Source organism: Oryza glaberrima, chromosome 3, assembly GCF_000147395.1.
Source record: "Oryza glaberrima chromosome 3, OglaRS2, whole genome shotgun sequence".
In the NCBI taxonomy this organism is placed as follows: Eukaryota; Viridiplantae; Streptophyta; class Magnoliopsida; order Poales; family Poaceae; genus Oryza; species Oryza glaberrima.
The window spans coordinates 30,611,198-30,631,293 of record NC_068328.1 but is presented as its reverse complement, the minus strand read 5'-3'; the positions used below and the strand labels follow the sequence as shown (position 1 = coordinate 30,631,293).

At 42.6% G+C, this 20,096-nt stretch overlaps 2 protein-coding genes, 6 non-coding genes and 1 pseudogene across 8 annotated transcripts; 2 read left to right on the top strand and 7 right to left on the bottom strand.

Moving 5' to 3' along the window:
• Positions 1 to 1,804: 1,804 nt before the first annotated feature.
• Positions 1,805 to 7,031, top strand: LOC127766686 (LRR receptor-like serine/threonine-protein kinase RPK2). Its single transcript, XM_052291802.1, has 4 exons — positions 1,805 to 5,295; positions 5,850 to 5,910; positions 6,093 to 6,340; positions 6,439 to 7,031. The coding sequence occupies exon 1, from the start codon at positions 2,102 to 2,104 to the stop codon at positions 5,249 to 5,251; it is 3,150 nt and encodes a 1,049-aa protein (XP_052147762.1). The 5' UTR covers positions 1,805 to 2,101; the 3' UTR covers positions 5,252 to 5,295; positions 5,850 to 5,910; positions 6,093 to 6,340; positions 6,439 to 7,031.
• Positions 7,032 to 7,540: 509 nt separating this feature from the next.
• TRNAR-ACG (transfer RNA arginine (anticodon ACG)) lies at positions 7,541 to 7,613 on the bottom strand. The gene has a single exon. It is a non-coding gene; the product is annotated as a tRNA-Arg (tRNA).
• Positions 7,614 to 9,085: 1,472 nt separating this feature from the next.
• On the bottom strand, positions 9,086 to 11,064 carry LOC127767586 (60S ribosomal protein L13a-4). Its single transcript, XM_052292966.1, has 4 exons — positions 10,703 to 11,064; positions 10,488 to 10,604; positions 10,307 to 10,394; positions 9,086 to 9,470 (listed from the first exon to the last, which is right to left on the bottom strand). Exons 1-4 carry the CDS (start codon positions 10,972 to 10,974, stop codon positions 9,327 to 9,329), a joined length of 621 nt encoding a protein of 206 aa, XP_052148926.1. The 5' UTR covers positions 10,975 to 11,064; the 3' UTR covers positions 9,086 to 9,326.
• On the bottom strand, positions 9,682 to 9,764 carry LOC127769147 (small nucleolar RNA SNORD24). The gene has a single exon (XR_008016714.1). It is a non-coding gene; the product is annotated as a small nucleolar RNA SNORD24 (small nucleolar RNA).
• LOC127769176 (small nucleolar RNA R12) lies at positions 9,936 to 10,014 on the bottom strand. Its single transcript, XR_008016741.1, has one exon. It is a non-coding gene; the product is annotated as a small nucleolar RNA R12 (small nucleolar RNA).
• A 5,899-nt stretch (positions 11,065 to 16,963) lies between the features above and the next one.
• Positions 16,964 to 19,699, top strand: LOC127767585 (uncharacterized; annotated as a pseudogene).
• LOC127769104 (small nucleolar RNA Z107/R87) lies at positions 19,571 to 19,687 on the bottom strand. Its single transcript, XR_008016674.1, has one exon. It is a non-coding gene; the product is annotated as a small nucleolar RNA Z107/R87 (small nucleolar RNA).
• Positions 19,700 to 19,825: 126 nt separating the features above from the next.
• LOC127769107 (small nucleolar RNA snoR77Y) lies at positions 19,826 to 19,907 on the bottom strand. The gene has a single exon (XR_008016676.1). It is a non-coding gene; the product is annotated as a small nucleolar RNA snoR77Y (small nucleolar RNA).
• Positions 19,908 to 19,984: 77 nt separating this feature from the next.
• On the bottom strand, positions 19,985 to 20,080 carry LOC127769102 (small nucleolar RNA snoR31/Z110/Z27). The gene has a single exon (XR_008016672.1). It is a non-coding gene; the product is annotated as a small nucleolar RNA snoR31/Z110/Z27 (small nucleolar RNA).
• Between the last annotated feature and the right edge of the window lie 16 nt (positions 20,081 to 20,096).

Sequence of the window (20,096 nt, the reverse complement as noted above, 5' to 3'; positions counted from 1 at the left end):
ACTTGGCATATACAAGTCTTCTTTTTAGTCATGGATATAAATCCAATCCTTATATTCATGATAATTGAATATGCACAGTTAAAAGTTACACGAATGTATATACTTAATACTATCTTATAACTAAGATACAAAGATAAACGTACAACCGAAAAAAATATAAGAAGACTAGCTTTTCCTGTTACTGCAAACTTCAAAAGACGTGGAACTAATCCTTTCGCCACCACTCCCTCTAGCTACCGCTTCCAAGTCATATCTGCAAATTTTACAAATACTCCCGCAGGTTTTAATTTTCTACTTGAAATCCAGTTTCATACTAAAATCTGCTTGCATTTGCTTTTTTTTTTTTTTTACGGATGCATTTGCTGGTTTGCATACCAAAAGAAAGGCACGTACCAATACGTGCCATCATGGAGTCAACGAACACGAGTCAGTCTCCTACGAACGGCTGCACGTAGGCGCCACCGCTGCTACTGCTTCACGCCGACGTCCCCGTCCCCGCCGCCGCCGCCGCGCTGGGCATGCCACATGGTCCACGGCGACGGCGGACGGCGACGATGAGTTGGCACCGTCTTGACCCGTCTCGTGCACGCTCTCGACGACCCACCGGGGGCACGGTGGGTGGGCCCCACCCACCCTCACCGCGGCGCTGCACCACCAATCCACCGTGCGCGCGTGAGCCACTGGCACGTGGGCCCCGCTCCGCTGACGGTGGGGGCGCACCGCTCAGTGCCACGCGGTGGGTGGGCTCCAGCCTGGAAGTGGTTGGGGGGCCCTCCTCCGTTTGCCGCTATCTCGTGGCTGCTCCTTCGTCACGCAGCCACGCAGCCACACCGCTCTGTTTACACATTTTTTTTAAAAAAATTAATTTTCAGTACGTCATGTTGTCTTCTTCTACTCTGAGTGACATCGTTTCTACGTACGCTTCTTCTAGCAGTAGTACACTCATCATTTCTTTAAAACTATTTGTCTACAAAAAAAAGTTATTAAAACTCGAGTTTTTTCTCTCTAAATCAGGAGATTAAATAAGAAGACGTTATAATAATAAATCAAAAAAAAGGGAAAAATAACATACGGTGAATCAAAGTGAGGAAAGTGCAAGGAAAGAGGTGGCTGCAGGCACCATCATATCCATCGCTGTGGCTCAACGGCGCTGTGTTATGGTGGGTCCCACGAAAGGACGAGGGCCACACGACCCCGACCGAGTCGCACTCCTGGACGGTCTCCTCCTTACCTGGCTGCGCCCACGAGTCAGTGGGGGTGGGAGTTAATGAAATGAAATGAATGATAGGTGGATGCATAAAATAATTGGCAGAAAATCATTTAATTTGGAGCCAATATCGGAAATGAAAATTGATGATGGGGATGCGAGGTGCACGAGGAGTGATATGTGCTTTATTATTTCTGCTTTGTGATTAATTAATGTGCAACATAGTTTGGTTAATTCATCTTCAATTCAATTACTACCACTAGTATATTCAATTGCTGAACTTCCATAACAGGTTTTCTTGCAATAAATCTACTAATCTCCCTGGTACTTTCTGCTTAATTTGGTACACTTTTGTAATTATTTCCTCAAGAATACTTGAGCCAGGAAAGGCAAGAACCAGTCAAAATTCAAAAAGCATGGGTACTGGGCAGGAAGGGACAGCCGACAGCCACACCCATCAACAAAACAAAACCCATCTTTCCCAGGGCAAAACCGTCAAATCCCAACAACCTCCACAGAATGAAAAAGCACCATTAAAAAACTAAGATTTTTTTTAAAGAAATATCACTAGAAAAACGAGCAGAAGAAGAAGACGATGACCACCAAAGCAAGCAACAAATGCAAAGACCAACACCAAACCAAAGCAGAAGAAGAAGAGAGAGAGAAGAGGAAGCAGCCAGATTACGTGTCTCCCCCTCGGGAAAGCCGCTAATTACTTTCTAGTCCTTCTTCTCCTCCCCATGTGAGTCGTCGTCTCCTCTTCTCTTCTCTTCTTCTTCTCCTCCACCTCGTCGTCGTCGCCTCTCCACCTACCGGAAGCCGCGCCGCCTCCGCCGCGTCGTTCTTCGCCAGGGCCAGGTCGTCTCCGTCGTCGGCGCACTCGGCTGGCCGGAGATGGTGGCGGCTCGCCGGAGCGCGGCCTCCTCCTCCTTCTTCCTCCTCCTGCTGGTGCTCGCCGTCCGCGTCCGCGCCTCTTCCGACCGTGTCCAAGAACGGGACAGATCGGCTCTCCTCGAGCTCCGGGGCGCCGCCGGGCTGCTGGGGCGGTGGCCGACGGGCTCCGCCGTCGCTGACCACTGCTCCTGGCCCGGGGTGACCTGCGATGCGAGTCGCCGGGTCGTCGCCGTCGCCGTCGCCGCGCCCCCTGCCTCGGGGAGCTCGGAGCTCGCCGGCGAGCTTTTCCCGGCGGTGGGGCTCCTCACCGAGCTGAGGGAGCTCTCCTTACCCTCGCGCGGCCTTCGCGGCGAGATCCCCGCGGAGATCTGGAGGCTGGAGAAGCTCGAGGTGGTCAACCTCGCGGGGAACTCTCTCCATGGCGCGCTTCCTCTCGCCTTCCCGCCGCGGATGAGGGTGCTTGACCTCGCCTCCAACCGTCTGCATGGTGAGATTCAGGGCTCTCTCTCGGACTGCAAGAGCTTGATGAGGTTGAACCTTTCCGGCAACCGCCTCACCGGCTCGGTGCCGGGTGTTCTTGGCGGCTTGCCCAAGTTGAAGCAGCTTGACTTGTCCCAGAACCTTCTTACCGGAAGAATTCCCTCAGAATTGGGGGATTGTCGGGAGCTCCGCTCCCTGCAGCTGTTCTCCAATTTGCTGGAAGGTTCAATTCCACCAGAGATTGGAAGGTTGAGGAGGTTGCAGGTTTTGGACATATCGAGTAACCGATTGAACGGTCCGGTTCCAATGGAACTAGGGAATTGCATGGATTTGTCGGTACTCATATTGACGAGCCAGTTTGATGCTGTGAATTTATCTGAGTTCAATATGTTTATAGGAGGAATTCCGGAAAGTGTGACAGCTTTGCCAAAGCTTCGGATGCTATGGGCGCCAAGGGCAGGTTTTGAAGGGAACATTCCGAGCAATTGGGGAAGGTGTCATAGTTTGGAAATGGTTAACCTTGCGGAGAACTTACTCTCTGGAGTGATTCCAAGGGAGCTAGGGCAGTGCAGTAACCTCAAGTTTCTCAACCTCAGCTCGAATAAATTGTCTGGTTCTATTGATAACGGTCTTTGTCCGCATTGTATGGCTGTTTTTGATGTCAGCAGAAATGAACTATCCGGCACAATTCCAGCATGTGCTAACAAAGGTTGCACACCCCAGCTTTTGGATGACATGCCATCTCGTTATCTGTCATTCTTCATGTCCAAAGCTCTAGCACAGCCATCATCGGGGTATTGCAAATCAGGAAATTGTTCTGTTGTATACCATAATTTTGCAAATAACAATCTTGGAGGCCACCTTACATCATTGCCATTTAGTGCAGACCGATTTGGGAACAAGATATTGTATGCTTTTCATGTTGATTACAATAACTTCACAGGATCTTTGCATGAAATTTTGCTGGAACAGTGTAATAATGTGGAGGGGTTGATTGTCAGTTTCCGGGACAACAAGATATCTGGTCGGCTCACAGAAGAAATGAGTACAAAATGCAGTGCTATCAGAGCATTGGATCTTGCTGGCAATCGAATAACAGGAGTGATGCCTGGTAACATTGGTTTGTTGAGTGCTCTTGTCAAGATGGACATCAGTAGGAATTTGCTTGAGGGTCAAATTCCTTCCAGTTTCAAAGAGCTTAAGAGCATGAAATTTCTGTCATTAGCTGAGAATAATCTCAGTGGCACCATACCATCCTGTTTGGGTAAGTTGAGATCACTGGAGGTTTTGGATCTCTCGTCTAACTCCCTATCTGGAAAGATCCCTAGGAATCTTGTGACACTGACATATCTTACTTCACTTTTGCTGAACAATAATAAGCTTTCCGGAAACATTCCTGATATTGCCCCATCAGCATCACTATCCATTTTTAACATTTCATTCAATAACTTGTCTGGCCCATTGCCTTTGAATATGCACTCATTGGCATGCAACAGTATTCAGGGAAATCCATCCCTCCAGCCTTGTGGGTTGTCTACACTCGCAAATACAGTAATGAAGGCCCGATCACTCGCAGAAGGAGATGTTCCACCATCAGATAGTGCAACTGTTGATAGTGGTGGCGGCTTCAGCAAAATAGAGATTGCCTCAATTACATCAGCATCAGCTATTGTTGCAGTTCTCTTGGCTCTGATTATCCTATATATTTACACACGGAAATGTGCATCAAGACAGTCAAGACGTTCAATCAGGAGAAGGGAAGTGACTGTTTTTGTGGATATTGGTGCTCCATTGACGTATGAGACTGTTGTACGTGCTACGGGGAGTTTTAATGCAAGCAATTGTATTGGAAGTGGTGGCTTTGGAGCAACATACAAAGCTGAGATTGCACCTGGAGTTCTGGTGGCGATAAAGAGGCTTGCGATTGGAAGGTTCCAAGGTGTTCAGCAATTCCAAGCAGAGGTAAAAACTCTTGGGAGGTGTCGCCATCCCAATCTTGTGACACTCATAGGATACCATCTCAGTGATTCAGAGATGTTTCTTATATATAATTTTCTTCCTGGTGGTAATTTGGAAAGATTTATACAAGAAAGGGCTAAGAGACCTATTGACTGGAGAATGCTTCACAAAATTGCTCTAGATATTGCACGTGCACTTGGATTCCTTCATGATAGCTGTGTCCCACGCATTCTGCACCGAGACGTGAAACCAAGCAACATTTTACTTGATAATGAATACAATGCATACCTTTCTGATTTTGGATTAGCAAGACTACTCGGGAATTCAGAAACACACGCAACAACTGGTGTAGCAGGTACTTTTGGATATGTTGCTCCAGAGTATGCCATGACATGTCGTGTTTCTGATAAGGCAGATGTGTACAGCTATGGAGTTGTACTTCTTGAGCTTATTTCAGACAAGAAAGCACTGGACCCTTCTTTTTCTCCATATGGAAATGGCTTCAACATTGTTGCCTGGGCTTGCATGCTTCTGCAGAAGGGTCGAACCCGTGAGTTCTTCATAGAAGGTCTGTGGGATGTGGCCCCACATGATGACTTAATTGAGATTCTTCACCTCGGTATCAAGTGTACCGTCGACTCTCTTTCATCCAGGCCCACAATGAAGCAAGTTGTTCGACGACTAAAGGAACTCAGACCGCCTTCTTACTAGGAATAGCAATTCAAGGTTGATCCGATGTTTACAAACTGATATAGGTACAATGAGCCAACTTTCCATATCTGCTAATTTTGCTGCACTTTTTTTTACCAAACTTTGATTGGTACATTTGTAGTGTAACCATTTTTTTTCCGCATGTGATTGTGTTTAAGAATCATGAAAACATAGGTTCAACACAAGTGTCCCCATGTGATATCCGTGTTCATTTTAGAGAGCATATTTTTAATATATCTGGTTCCTACTCTAATTAAATTGTCCTGTCAACTTATACTATACCTACAATTCTGTAAAACTGTACGATAGCTTTCCGGTATAATTATTTTGTGCATTATGAAGACATGAAATTTCTATAGAAGCCTGGATCACCAACGAGTTTCAGTCATCTGTATCTTTCGTCAACCAATATTGACTTATCGATACTCCAAGAAGCTTAGTGGGTAGCAGAAACATGTGCTTGTTCCCTCATGTGAGGTTGATATGTTAAAACATGTGCTTGTTCTTTCTTCAAATCACTGCTGATTCATTTTATGGCCATTTATTATGAAATTGTGCATTATTCTTGGATATATTATTGATGTAATTTTATCTGCAGGAAGCAATGGAACATCAGAGGGATGAAGTTGGTGATCTTGATCAGATGATTTGCTACCAGAGTAAGTTCATTTTCCTTTTTGTAGATGACCATAACTGATTTCTGCTTGTATGATGTTATGTAAATTATATCATTACATGTCCAATTTGATGGTGCACTATTTCATCAATTAGAGTAGGGTTCAGTTTTTTCTGTATGATATATGAATGCACATTTATGAAGTCATTGATTTCTCATATATAGGCTGTGGAGGATTCTGTTGGTCACAACTGCCAATGATGTTTCAAGCAAATTAATGGACAAACTGGCCACGAGCCAGTAAATCGATACCTTGTTGCTGAGCAAGTAGGATGCTTGGCAGTTGAACCCTTGTTACCATGTGACTATGATAGATCGGAACTAAGTAATGCTACTCGGCGGAACGAGAAGTCTGAGGGAGTCTGGCTGTGCCTAGCATGTCCTACAAGCGTAGTACCTTGTTTTCTGAGAGGGTGAGATGTTAGTCTCTGATTTGAGTCTTTTACCTGGTTTGATCATATGTATGGTTGCCTAACATGTGGGCGCTTCTTTTTCTTGTTCATCCATGCAGCAAGGCATGCGGGCATAACGTAGTCAAGCTTACAGATGATAGGTTTGTACGCCTCGTGGACTGCTAAGCTTGGTTCTCTTCGTTGGAAATCGAATGTCATGATGCGGTGGGACGATGAAATTTCTTGTTGGAAATTTACAAGAAATTTCTGCAGGCCAATCCATCTCCAGAATTCCTTGCTGCAATCCTTGAATTCTGGCATGCTGGCAATCCATGGAAGATTTGGCCGCTGACCTGAATGGAGGATCTTTATGTTAGCCCACTGTACTCGAGCAGTACTACAGGCTAAGCACGCCCCCACAGCAGTAGCAACCTTTGATGGTGTTATGGGATGGCCAATCTTTGTGTTATGTTATGGGACGCCTTAATATCGCAAGTCGGCGACTCATGGATAACTGGACGATTGTTGATGAGAAGCCTTCGCTTTTGGTAGATCATGATTTAGCAAGCTTGGAGTGTTCACTTGTTGAAACTTGAAAGATGTTCATAACAGCGTCCAGTGGGTGCTCGTCCTTTCTTGCCCATTTCTGTACTACCATATACGGAGTACTCCTTCGATCCAATAATATAAGGGATTTTGAGTTTTTTTTTCACTGTTTGACCGCTCGTCTTATTTAAAACATTTGTGCAAATATAAAAAATAAAAAATTGTGCTTAAAGTACTTTGGATAATAAAGTAAGTTAAAAAAATAAATGATAATTCCAAAAAAAAAAAATTCAATAAGACGAGTGGTCAAACAGTACAAGAAAAACTTAAAATCTCTTATATTATGGGACGGAGGGAGTATATATTAGTAGTAAATTATATCAATCTTGTGCCTTTTTTTCCCACCAAATGCGAAAAGGATGTAGTATCAACCGCTGATTATCTTTTTACTGTTGAAATTACCTGGAAGATAATCAGGTGTGTGCGCATGAGCGCAATCTGAAAGCCGTTCTGCAGTGTGTATAGTATCCATCACAGCAGTTGATCAGGTAAGAGAGTAGCAAGAAGTGATAAAAAAAAAAAAGATGACACAAAAACGTTCTCCAGTGTACTCCCTCCGTCCCCAAAAAATTAAAAATAGGAATGGATCAGGTAAAGAAGGTAAAAAACTAAAAACGACTCCGCTGGGGATCGAACCCAGAATCTCTGGTTCCGTAGACCAGCGCCTTATCCATTGGGCCACGGAGTCATTTTGTTAGTGAATTCTGCGGAATCTATTTGTACGATGGTCCAAGCTTATCCTTTGCTCCAAGTTGCTTTCTCCTCCAGCTTCCTGAAGATTAACAGATGACATGTTAACAACCACACCAAGTACACATTATTCAGCTTACATCACAAGCCCTTTGCAATTTCACGTGCTTAATAAAATGCCATCTAAAACAAAATTACAATTTCACATCAGAGCACACGGTTATGACATATAATCTCATATTCTCCTATACAGTTCCTGAAAGATACTATCTCCATTTAATATTATAAGTCGTTTTGATTTTTATTAGTCATTTTTCATATTTTTAATGAAAAATAAATATATTATCAAAATATATTAAATATCGGTTTTAATGAATCTAATTTAGTGTTGTACACGTTGCTAAATTTTTTTTTATAAACTTCATCAAACTTATAATATAAAACAGAGGTAGTACATGAAATCCTTATTAATAATCATAAACGAACACATTATAAAGCATTTTTGTGAACAGAAGTTTTATCGTTCATCGTCTGAAATGTCGTGATCTGTCAGAGGCAGCCGTCCCAATATAAATGCATATAATACGTATTATGTACTAATGCATTTATATTGGAACGGAGGGGGGTGTGTTTAGTTCACACCAAAATTGAAAGTTTGGTTGAAATTGGAACGGTGTGACGGAAAAATTAGAAGTTTGTGTGTGTAGGAAAGTTTTGATGTGATGGAAAAGTCGGTAGTTTAAAGAAAAAGTTTGGAACTAAACTTGGCCTAGTGGAAAATAGATAGGAATCCCTAGTTTCTTCATCAACCAGAATCATGCACACTTCAACACAACGGGCACCCATGTCTTTCACGAGCATGAATTATGAGCTTGACTACCGTGTACTGACATCAATACAATGGCTATGTGCGTACATAAATTGTTCCTCGGCTTCATGGATCAAAAATACTGCCATCAAAGATTTGATACAACGGCTACAGAGAAGTGGAATGTGCGTACATAAATTGTTCCTCAGCTTCATGGCTCAAAAATACTGCCATCAAAGATTTGATACAATGGCTACAGAGAAGTGGAATGTGCGTACATAAATTGTTCATCAGCTTCATGGGTCAAAAATATAGTAGGCTGATATCTTACCAAGATGTACGTTAGCGAAATTCATCTTGGTTTTTTCAAGGAAAGCATGCACCAGGAAAGCAGTCGAGCAGAAGTGCGCGCAAGGAAAGCAGTCAAGAGAGTTGGCAGCAGAAGAGCAGGGTAGCCAAAGGAAACCGTAAAAGCAGAGGAAATAGATGGGACTAATCTATCCGTAATGCAACAATAGCAACAACAGTCTTTCTGAATGGTAATCTACCCGGGGTCAATGAACGCTCTGGAACTTGCTGAGATAAAGCACACGCATTATATCCAGTCTTAACCAGAAAAATAATCAACATAAACTTGCAGACGGACGCTCAACAAGGGCAAATAAGTTAAGAAAAACCGCTTTGTCAATATGGGACTATGACAGCCATCGGTAGAATCTCCAAATGCACACATTTGACAAACAGAAACAGTTCATCGACTAGAAAATTTCAAATAGGAGTAGCAGAACTGGGATGCATAACAACGGTTTAAACACCTTGATTGTACTATCATGAGTCACCATACTACTAGGAATAAGGGGGCACATGTTTCACAAAACTGATGATGCACGAAAGCACAGCTTCTCAGTATTTGATCGGAGCAAGAATCTCCAGCTGAGGACCCAGCTTCTCCTCGGCTGCCTTCTCAGCCTTGACACGCAGCTTCGCCAGTTGCTTCCTCCTGTCATAGGCAACCTTGGCCTTCTCCTTCCTCTTCTCCTCAAGCTCCTGAAAATTGAACAATGAATTCAGTGAGAAATGACCATCAAATCAACAGGCATAGCACAAATTAGATAACTTAGCCAGATGACAAAGTTAGAACTAACATAATAGTGGCAAAGCTGAAAACGAAATAAGAAATCACCCAACATGCAGAGCTACCCCAAACATGCAATTTCACACTAAGAGGTTTTTACTGAAGAAATTGGATGATGTTATGGGCCTCAGAGATCTTGGTGGTATGAGATCATCAACTGGGAATCCCCATCAAGAGTAGCAAATATTTAGCTTACATCACAGGCCCATTCCAATATCAGATAATCACAACTTAATAATTACATCATCAATCGCATAGCACTATGACGAAAATCATTTGTAGCTAGTGGACTAAATATATCAGCAAACATCACAATAGGAAATTAAGATAAAATTTTACAACCAGGAAGATAAAAGTTTACAGTCACAAATGGCATGATCTGTCAGAAGTAGCTGGTTGTTAAAATCATATTGGAAAACCAATGGGAATCCGTCTGATTTTCTTCATCACCCAGATCATGAGCATTTCATCACAAAAGAAATATATGAACCATATAAATTAACCACGGCAAAACTAGCAACTATAATAAGGCAGTCTAACAAACGAAGGATCATCACAATTGAAAAGAACAATCTAGTGCCTTATTTTTTATCAAGCACAATTTCATTTCATCAAGGTATCCAGTTAACCGAAGGAGCAAGCATTTACTAAAAACTAAATGAATGGCCCGATCCATAAATCTACATCTGGTAAACAATCCAATCACAACAATTACCACACAGCTAGAAAGGAAGGAATGGAAACTTACCCTGATGGTGTCATAGTAGTTCCAGCCAACCTCCTTGGAGAGCTCGCCGAGGAGGCAGTACTTGTGCCCAGGCTGCAGCCTCAAAACCCTACAATTCGGCACCAAACAAACACCATTAGACTACTCGCTCGCGCACAATTACACAAAAAAAAAATCCAAACAACAAGCGAATCCGACGTACTTGAGCGCGTCGGGGATGACCATGCGCTTGGTCCTGTCGTACGGCGGCGGCACGCCCTCGTACGCCTTCAGCCTTGCCAGCGCCGCCTCTCCCCTCTTGGTCTTGTGCGGGATCATGCTGCGGGGATTCACCACGAGGTCCCAAAATCAGAACAGAAATCAGAAATCGAAATGACAAGGGGGAAACGGAGAGAAATCCATGGATCCGCAGCTTACCCGCGGACGGTGCGCCAGAGGATCTTGGCGGGGGAGCGGAAGTGGATGGGGCCATGGGAGGGCTTGGTGTTCATCCTCTTGCGGAGGAAGCGGAGGTACTTCATCTTCTGGCGGACGAGGCCGCCGGACATGCAGATCTCCTCGCAGCGGACGACCACCACGCGCTGCCCGTTGAGGAGCTCCTTGGCGATGATGGAGGCCAGGCGGCCGAGCATGTGGTGGCGCGCGTCCACCACCACGCGCGGCGCGCACACGCCGGAACCGGACACCATCTTCGACTTACCTCTCCTCTCCTGGAGGCGGCGGAGGCGGCGGAGCTAGGGTTTGGAGGGGCGGCGGGGGTGGAAGCGGAATGGGAGGGGGGTGAGACACTAGGGTTTCTTATTTATAGATCCTCTCGGTTAGGGTGTCCGCTTCCGCTCTTTATTGGGCCGGACCGTGGGCTTCTTCTGTTACAATTCATGGCCCAATTGTCATATTTGGTCGGAATAAGTTTACTTTGAGTCTCTAATGAACACACGGAATCTAAATCGTATCCCTTATCCGCAATACCAGAAATCTTGGCCCCCGAACTGTCAAAACTGGTGCAATTTGACTCCCTTGGTGATTTTAGAGGGCGGTTTCGTTGATGTGACGCATACGTAGCACTGTTGATATGGTATTCGTCCCACGCTCTCCCGCCAGCTTCGCATTGGGAGAGAGAGAGGGGTAGCAATAGAGAAGAAAATAAGAGGAAGAAGAGGAGGGGTGAGAATGACATGTGGGTCCCATGTGGGTCCACTGTTTTTAAATTATTATTTTAACTGACATGTGGGGTCACAGTTTTTATTATTTTTCAAAAATCAAATTACCACGTCAGTTGAAGACTGAGTCAAATTAGCCACGTAGTCGCCACATCATCTAATACTACCATCCAAACCGCCATTGGGACCTACATTGCACCGGTTTTAACAGTTGAGGGACCCATTATATTTTGTTTTTGGTTGAAATATGAAAATCGGATTCATTGACAAGTTAAGGGATCTCAAATGAACTTATTCCGCACAACTATCATATTTGGTCTGTCCAGATGAGCTGAGTTTATACTGTACTATAAAATGTGAAAATATTAAAAAAACACACATTTTTATTTTTCAGTTTGGTAAGATGTTTTTTATTTGAATTGTTCAGTAAATTTACAGATGAGTTGAGTCTACTCTTTGCATCGGCAGGTAATTGATGTCAAACAACTGCACTGTAAAAAGGTGCGTGGGGGAATCAAAAGAACACATTTTTTGTTTTTCAGCTTGGAAAGATATACGTACATTTTAGCACTTCTAAAAAAAAATCTTACAGAACTCGTATACAGCTGACATGGAGCGGCCATGAACATAGAAGCACTGGTCAGTGGCAGTGTGACACTATTCATTCATTCAAGATCATCGTACAAAGCTACTGTAGTAGAATATGGTGCGAAATCCTCTGATCCTCAATACACTCTAGAACAATATTTTGCAAAGGATAATAATGGATGATTGTACAAGTAAATTCACCTATTTTGCCTCGAACCTTTGCATCAGCCATATGAGAATTGTGGTAATCTTGATCGATGTCCGCAAGCAAACCATTAAGATCTAGAATAAGAAGCTTTTTCTTCCGAAACCCTGTCAAGGATACTCTTGGTAACAAGGTGATTGGAGGCTTTTGCTCATACGCCTGAGGTAATCTTGAAGGCCTTATGAAGTTCACACTGTTGTGGGTTGATAAGTAAAAGGGTCTCTTTTGTTGGAGGGACTAAGACTTTATGGCCTATTTGGTTGGAGGGACTAAAACTTTAGTCCCTTCACTTTAGTCCCTAGAGTTCCAAACAGGAGGGACTAAAAAGGACTTAAAAGTGCATGAGTCCATTAGTCCCTATGGGAGGAGTTTAGGCCATTCCCAACCTAATGACTAGGATGGTGTCCATAGCATTAAATAAGATGCCACCTAGGATGAAAAATGATATAGCAAATAAATAAATGAGGAAAGAGAAAAAAACCATGTTTTACATGAGACATGGTTTCCACACAAGATCCAAAACATCATGTGAGATAAGTAGCATTAAAGTTAAGTATGGAATAGTGGTGTTTGCATTGAAAGAGTAGTGTCTAGTACTAGTTTCTTGATGATGTAGAGTTTATGGAAACTATGTCTAGTGTCTTGGGTTGAAAATGGCCTTATTGGTACTAAAGTAGCTCCTTTCCACTTGTTGCCCCCTCGCCCCACGCATGGGCAGGGTGCATCTCTCTTTGTATGGTTTTAGGGGTAACATGGTTATTGTACAGTCCAAACACCCCCTTAGTCCCCCTTAGTCCCTTCACTTTAATCCCCTTTAGTTACTAAAGTCCCAAAGAGGGATAACTAAAAGGGACTAAAAGTGTATTAGTCCATTAGTCCCTATGGGAGGAGCTTATAGGGACTAAAGTTGCTTCTTTCCACCTGTTGCCCCCACGCACAACCCTCCCTTTGCATGGTTTTAGAGGTAACGTGGTCTTTATACAATGTAATTAATGACCTTTAGTCTCTTTTAGTCCCTACATCCAAACAGGCATGGACTAAAGTTTTTAGTCATACGACTAATTTTAATCCTAGGACTAAATGATCCAAACACCCTCTAAGCTTCTTCTTTCATGCGCAGTTCATTTCTCTCTACATTGGTATAATCGATATGTCTTCCATAATCATATTCCCACTTCTCCATGGCACTAAATCCATAAATGTTTAGATCACGATGAACATCTGATACACCGTAAGGGAGCATACATTGGGTGTACTTTCACCGTGTTTAGTTCCAAAGGTTTTTTTCAAACTTCCAATTTTTCCATGGCATCAAAACTTTCCTACACACACAAACTTTCAACTTTTCCGTTACATCGTTCCAATTTCAACCAAACTTCCAATTTTGGTGTCAACTAAACACAGCCAATATGAGCCTACTCTTAATCAATCGTTTATTTTTTTTTCTTTTCCTATATAGAGGAGAGACCTACTCTCATACCATGCAAATAAGCCTACTATTTGGTTGGTTTAATAGAAAAATCATTTGTTCACAACGGTTTATGAGATATGATATGTTCTATGCAAGTGATAGCAAAAGTGATAAACAAGGCTAATTCGTCTAAACGTACCTTATGCCTTGGCTAATTTACTGAAATTGAACAACCAAAACCTTAAGGCTGTGTTCTTAAGTTCAAATTCCCAACCTCACTATCTTGTTTACCACGTGTACGCTTTTCAAAACTGCTAAACGATGCGTGTTTTGTAAAAAAAATTCTATAGAAGAGTTGCTTTAAAAAGTCATATTAATCCATTTTTGAAGTCTTTTAAGCTATTAATTAATTAATCATGCTTTAATCCATTGCTCAGTTTTCCGTGTCAGATGTGAGGTGATGTGACCATCAAGTATATCCATACAACCAAGCATGAGAAATATAAAACATTGTCAAATAATAAATCGGATGAATGGAGGATCTACAAGATATTAAAGTCTAATGAGTTTTGGAATCCAGTTCGGCGTCCAGAGACAGCACTGACTTCATACGGACCTAGCGCTTTCATGCCAACTCCGAATTTTGTGATATTGGACTTCGTGGAAAGCTTATCTCGCTACATTTCAAACGCATCCGGCCTCATATCCAAATTCATTTCGGGTCAACGGGAATCATCAAAACAAGGCAGTGTTGTTGCTGAAACCGAATTGGGAAGTGTCTCCCTCCACCTCCACGAATTAGCACTTAACCCTAGCTTTATTTTCCTCTATAAATAGCTTTGTACATCCTAAAAAACAATTGGGTTTTGTTTTGTTAAATTTTGCCAAGTGCCATTCATCTTGTCTCTAGTCGTTGCTCGATTAGTCGGCGACTATAGATTCAGAGCCCCGAATAGTTGGTGTGTTGATTTGCCGGGTCGATTAGGTCTACCACTTCAATCGCAACTATTCATTTGTGCTTAATCACCTATTCACAATATTTAGATTGCATCTTATCTTGTTCTTGCAGTGTTCTCTCGTTTACATTACAGGGATCATTAATCGCGCGTCACGGTTGGTACGATATCGTTTGTGATATAGCGATTGCACAACGTTCTGAACTTGTTCTAGTTGGTAGTCACGTCGCAAACATCGCACTCGATTAAAGCGAGAGTTATCCCTCTCACTAGAACTCTCACTAGAAGATCAGGCCACGAGAGAGAGAGCGCCATCATGAGGGTTTCCAACCCTCACCTAAGAACACAACCTAATAGGTGCTTTTGTCGTCGTACTTGCTTCGTCGAATTCTACATAGGAAAATACATCAATATTTATCTTTGCAAAACCAAGATTAGACGCCACCCAATCCCTTGGAGACATGTTCCCAATTCCCGACCTATAACTATAGAGTGGATTGAAGCAATGTTTCCAAGCTAGTAAAAAATCGTAGTGTGGCAAGGGCTTTTGCAATGCCTTGTGGCATGTTGCCGTTGATATGACGTGACAGTGTTACCGTTATCTGCGGTATCAACTTAGATGGCATATGGCCAAAAGATTTATTACTAAAATAATATTTTAGAGTTTATTTTTAAAATTTCAAAAAGGTTAAAAAAATTCATGAGTGCGTGTGCTAGGCTGCTAGTAGCTATTTTCATTTTCCCTTACAATTATACACCCTTCATTCACAAATATAAATATTTCTAGCATGTAAAATCTATTCAAAATATTGTATGTCAAGAATACTGCTTCCCAAATCTGTCATCCTGATGATTTCCTGTATTTATTGCTCTTTCATAGTCGCGTCATCTAGCGTTATCTTTCCCAGTAAAGTAAAACACCCACGGATGTAAAAGTGATTTCACTTAAATCTTAATCTAGTTAATCTGTGTTAGAGCTTCTAAAAGTATTTATATACTTATATTTGCGTAGGGAGAGAAACAGACAAACAGTTACTAGTCCTGTGAGAAGCAATCAAGCAGCACAATATTGAATGCGGTCATTACCTATCTGCGCAACATCACGCTACCAAGGCATAATTACATTCTATAAAAAATAAGCGAGTTAATTGTGTAAGACACAGCGGCAGATCGTGACAATTAGAATGTGTTTGTACTGTTGTATACTTGTCTATTGGCCATTGCTTATGGGTTCTATCTCGGCTGTTGCATTGCTGGTGCCTTCGAACCTTGGCCCTTGTAGCTGCCTCTTCACCAAGGCCGTGTAGATGCCGTCGTGGCTGAGGAGCTCGTCGTGCGTGCCGCTGTACCTCTACTAATTGCTGACCTGATTCCAACCAAAAAACAAGCAGCTATCTACTTATCATTCTTCGATGCCCTGATCCCTCTGCACCCATCAACATATGATGATGATATGAACATGCTTGATCTCTTGCTTGGAGAGCCAGAATATGACATGGTTCTTCCTTGATGCCACAGGATGCAATGGACTCTCTGATGAAAGGGAGGACCGTTCTTGTGATAGCTCACCGGCTGTCCACCGTCAAGAGCACCGACACCGTCGCCGTCATCTCCGACGGCCAGATAGTGGAGAGCGGCACGCACGACGAGCTCCTCAGCCGTGACGGCATCTACACGGCCTTGGTGAAGAGGCAGCTGCAAGGGCCAAGGTTCAAAGGCACCAGCAACGCAACAGCCGAGATAGAACCCATGAGCAATGGCCAATAGACAAATATATTGAAGTAGCTTCTTCTGCACACTTGATTTTTGTCCCTTCTCCGGGCAGGTGGACTCCGTTTCCTGGTGATCCACTGAATGTAAACGGATATGAATTCATCCACTCTGAAAATGCCACGCAGTCCCGCACAACAGTACAAACACATTTTAATTGTCATGAGCTGCTGCTGTGTCTTACACAGTTAACTCACTTATTTTTTATAGAATTTAATTATGCCTTGATGGCGTGATGTTGCGTGAATGGGTAATGACCGCATTCAATATTGTGTTGCTTGATTGCTTCTCACACGACTAGGCTGTGTTCGGCATCCATGTTTCATGAAAAATGGAGCAGTCTATTAGCACGTGATTAATTAAATATTAACTAATTTTTTAAAAAAATAGATTAATTTGATTTTTTAAGTAACTTTCGTATAGAAATTTTTTTAAAAAATACACCGTTTAGCAGTTTGAAAAACGTATATGTGAAAAATGAGGGAGATGGGTTCGGGAAAGGGAAAAGGGGTACCAAACACAGCCATAGTAACTGTTTCTCTCCATGCGAAAGTATAAGTATATAAATACTTTTAGAAGCTCAAACACAGATTAACTGGATTAAAGATTTAAGTGAAATCACTTTTACATCCGTGGGAGTTTTACTCGGATTTCAGGGAGCACCATGCAAAAAAAGCATTTTCTGACATTTCTTCCTCCTCTGTCCTGACGTTAACGACTCGCACAATTCGCTAAGCTCCTCCTCGTCTCTCTTCCCCCTCGATTTCTCCCCGGGGGCTTAGATCTAGAGAGAACCCCGCCGATGCTCCCGATGGTGATGCTCCAGGGCGGCGGCGGTGCCGCCTCGTCGTCAAGTCGAAGCGGCGGAACCAGCAGCGCAGGCAGCGGCGGAAGCGCGCCGCCGCGAGGAAGAAGCGGGGAGGATCCCCTGCCTCAGGTAACTACCAGCCGCGTTGCGAGTTGCGATGCGCTGTCGTTGTTGCTCGGGTTTCATCTCTCTCTCTCTCTCTCTCTCTCTCTCTCTCCCCCGCTAATAATAGACGTTTGTTCTGCGGTTCGATCAAATCTAGAGAGGTAGCCTAGCATCCGTGAAAGCGAAACCCTCTATTGTGTGATCAGAAGACATGCTTTGCTTTTTCTGATATCTGTTTGAGTTTAAGAAACTCTGTTTGGAAATTTCTAAGTTTTAGTATTAAGAGGTTCAAGGCTACTACCTGATTAGATTACCTTTTTTCTTTGCAGAAAATAATGGAGAGGAGCACGCTGATGCTCAAGGATGCTTACCTGACATCTCTACTAGCAAGTCTGAAAATTACAAGGAACGTGCCTTTTCAACTCAAGGAGATTTGCCCCAGAAAGCAGGTTGTGATTTGGAAGCAAATTTGTGCGCAGAATCAGTGCAAAGTTCGTCCAGTCAGTTGGTGCATTCAAATGAGAATAGCAATCCAAAGCGTCCAGAAGTGAAGAATGCTAACTCAGCAGGGAATTCAGAACATTGCATGCTCGACACCAGGAAAACTACAGATCATGATACATCTTCCATGCCACTTCAAGATTCTAGGTTTGATGCAAATGTCAGGATCCACGGCCTACACTCCACAACTGAAGAGAGAGTTTGTCAAAGCACAGTCGGTGATGGTTTTACCGGCATGTCAAATGCTAGTTACAACCCTTACAGTGTACGGATAGGACCTTTTATGAGAGAACCTTATACCCTGCACAGCCATTTTCTGCATCCATCACATGTTAGGGGTTACATAGGCAACAAGTTTATGGGTTTTCCTCCTGTACACCCAATGAATGCATTCGATCCATTCAATCAAGGTTTTAACTTCTTCCATACAGGAAATATCCCTCCTTACGGTGTATCAGATGTTCATCGTGGTCTAAACATTTATGGATTAAGTACCATGGGGAAATGGGAATATAATTATGGAAGACATATGGATTATACCAATGTAGAGAGAAATGAAATGCGCATGACAGAAGAAGCTTACTTATCAACACACAATAGTGCTAACTTCATAAGGCCTTCAAGTTTACCTCTGACATATCAGCAAAAGCCTCCAATCACCTTGTTACCAAGAGTATCCTTGACAGGGTTTCGGAAGAAAAAACTTCTTATTCTAGATCTTAATGGTTTGCTTGCGGACATCAACCAAGATTACCACAATTCCCATATGGCTGATGCAAAGGTTCGAGGCAAACTAGGTGAATTTACTTGTACCATCATCCATTATTATTATTTGTAAAATATTGTTCTAGAGTTGTTACACAAGATGTTAATGCTCAAAATATACCTCCCTACCAGTCTTCCGAAGACCTTACTGCCACGATTTTCTTAGTTTTTGCTTACAAAATTTTGAGCTAGGCATATGGTCCTCAAGAAAAAAGTATGATCTCTTGTCCATATCTATCTTTTATTACTTTCCCATCATTGCTTCAACTGTACTTACTGTGTAACTCTCATTTCTCCAGGCAGAATGTTGATTCAGTCATTGATATCATCATGAGAGATTTCAAACCTTTGCTACAATTTTGTTGGGTAGGTCATATCTAACATTTTGGTGTCTGTGTCTCTACTAGTCTACTGCAAGTTATTTTTAGCCTGGAACCTTCATGATCATATCTAACATAATGGGCAGGACATGTCTAAATGCACATTTACTGGACACAAAACATTGGAGAACATTCACAAACCATTGGTACTGAAGGAATTGAGGAAACTGTGGAACAAGGAAGAACCTGATCTACCGTGGGAGCAGGGGTACTATTCGCCTTCTAATACGTTACTTGTGGATGATTCTCCTTACAAGGCACTGCGTAATCCGGTATTAGCTTTATTCTCTTTCACATACCACTTCATTTGAACAATATATTTGCCTTATTGATTTTTTTTTCATGTCTGTGTTCTGCAGCCATATACTGCCATTTTCCCTCAACCCTACAGTTATCTTAACAGCAACGATAATTCATTGGGTATGTGATCATTTCATATCTGTAGATGCCTTATCTTCCAGAGTAATACATCTTATTCACGCTGTGAATTGCAATGCAGGCCCTGGTGGAGATCTTCGTGTTTATCTGGAGAACCTCACAGTTGCAGAAGATGTCGAGTGCTACGTTCGCAACAATCCATTTGGCCAACCTTTCATCACACAGAGTGATCCACACTGGAGCTTCTATGCAATACAAGATGGCTCGGTTCAGCGGGAAAATCGGCATACAAATCAATCCCAGAGGAGTGGATCCAGAGAGAGACCTGTGATTTGGTCTGTTGAGCTTGAATATTACCAAGTCGTCACTGCCATCGCATAGCTTGCATAATAGAACAGCGTGACAAAAAAAGATCAAAACGAAACAAAAGAAATTGCAGGATGTAGAAAAAATTCAGGAAGCCAGACAAATGTCGTCATTTGATACGATCTATATAACCTACAATATTATTGGATTAAGCCTCAGGAAGCCAGACAAATGTCGTCATTTGATAATCCGACGGTAATTCCAACAATATGCTAATCATCACAGGCTCAAAATCATAGATGTAGGAAGCAGAAACAATTATAAAACACGCAAGATTGGATGAAAGAATATAAATTGGATATTTAAAGCATCATCAGAAAGAAATGCCTTCTCATTCACAGTGTGATTGCACTGTGTCAGAAGGTGTCCTAAGATGGTTATAAGGTTTCATCCTCTGATACTGTAAAAATTCCACATA

What these genes read in the sequence shown, in the direction of transcription:
- LOC127766686 (XM_052291802.1), top strand. Translation starts at nt 2,102, where the DNA reads ATGGTGGCGGCTCGCCGGAGCGCGGCCTCCTCCTCCTTCTTCCTCCTC.
- LOC127767586 (XM_052292966.1), bottom strand. Translation starts at nt 10,974, where the DNA reads ATGGTGTCCGGTTCCGGCGTGTGCGCGCCGCGCGTGGTGGTGGACGCG. An exon ending in GTCATCCCCGACGCGCTCAA is followed by an intron (nt 10,395 to 10,487) that starts GTACGTCGGATT and finishes GCCGAATTGTAG; the next exon opens with GGTTTTGAGGCTGCAGCCTG. An exon ending in ACTACTATGACACCATCAGG is followed by an intron (nt 9,471 to 10,306) that starts GTAAGTTTCCAT and finishes TTCAATTTTCAG; the next exon opens with GAGCTTGAGGAGAAGAGGAA.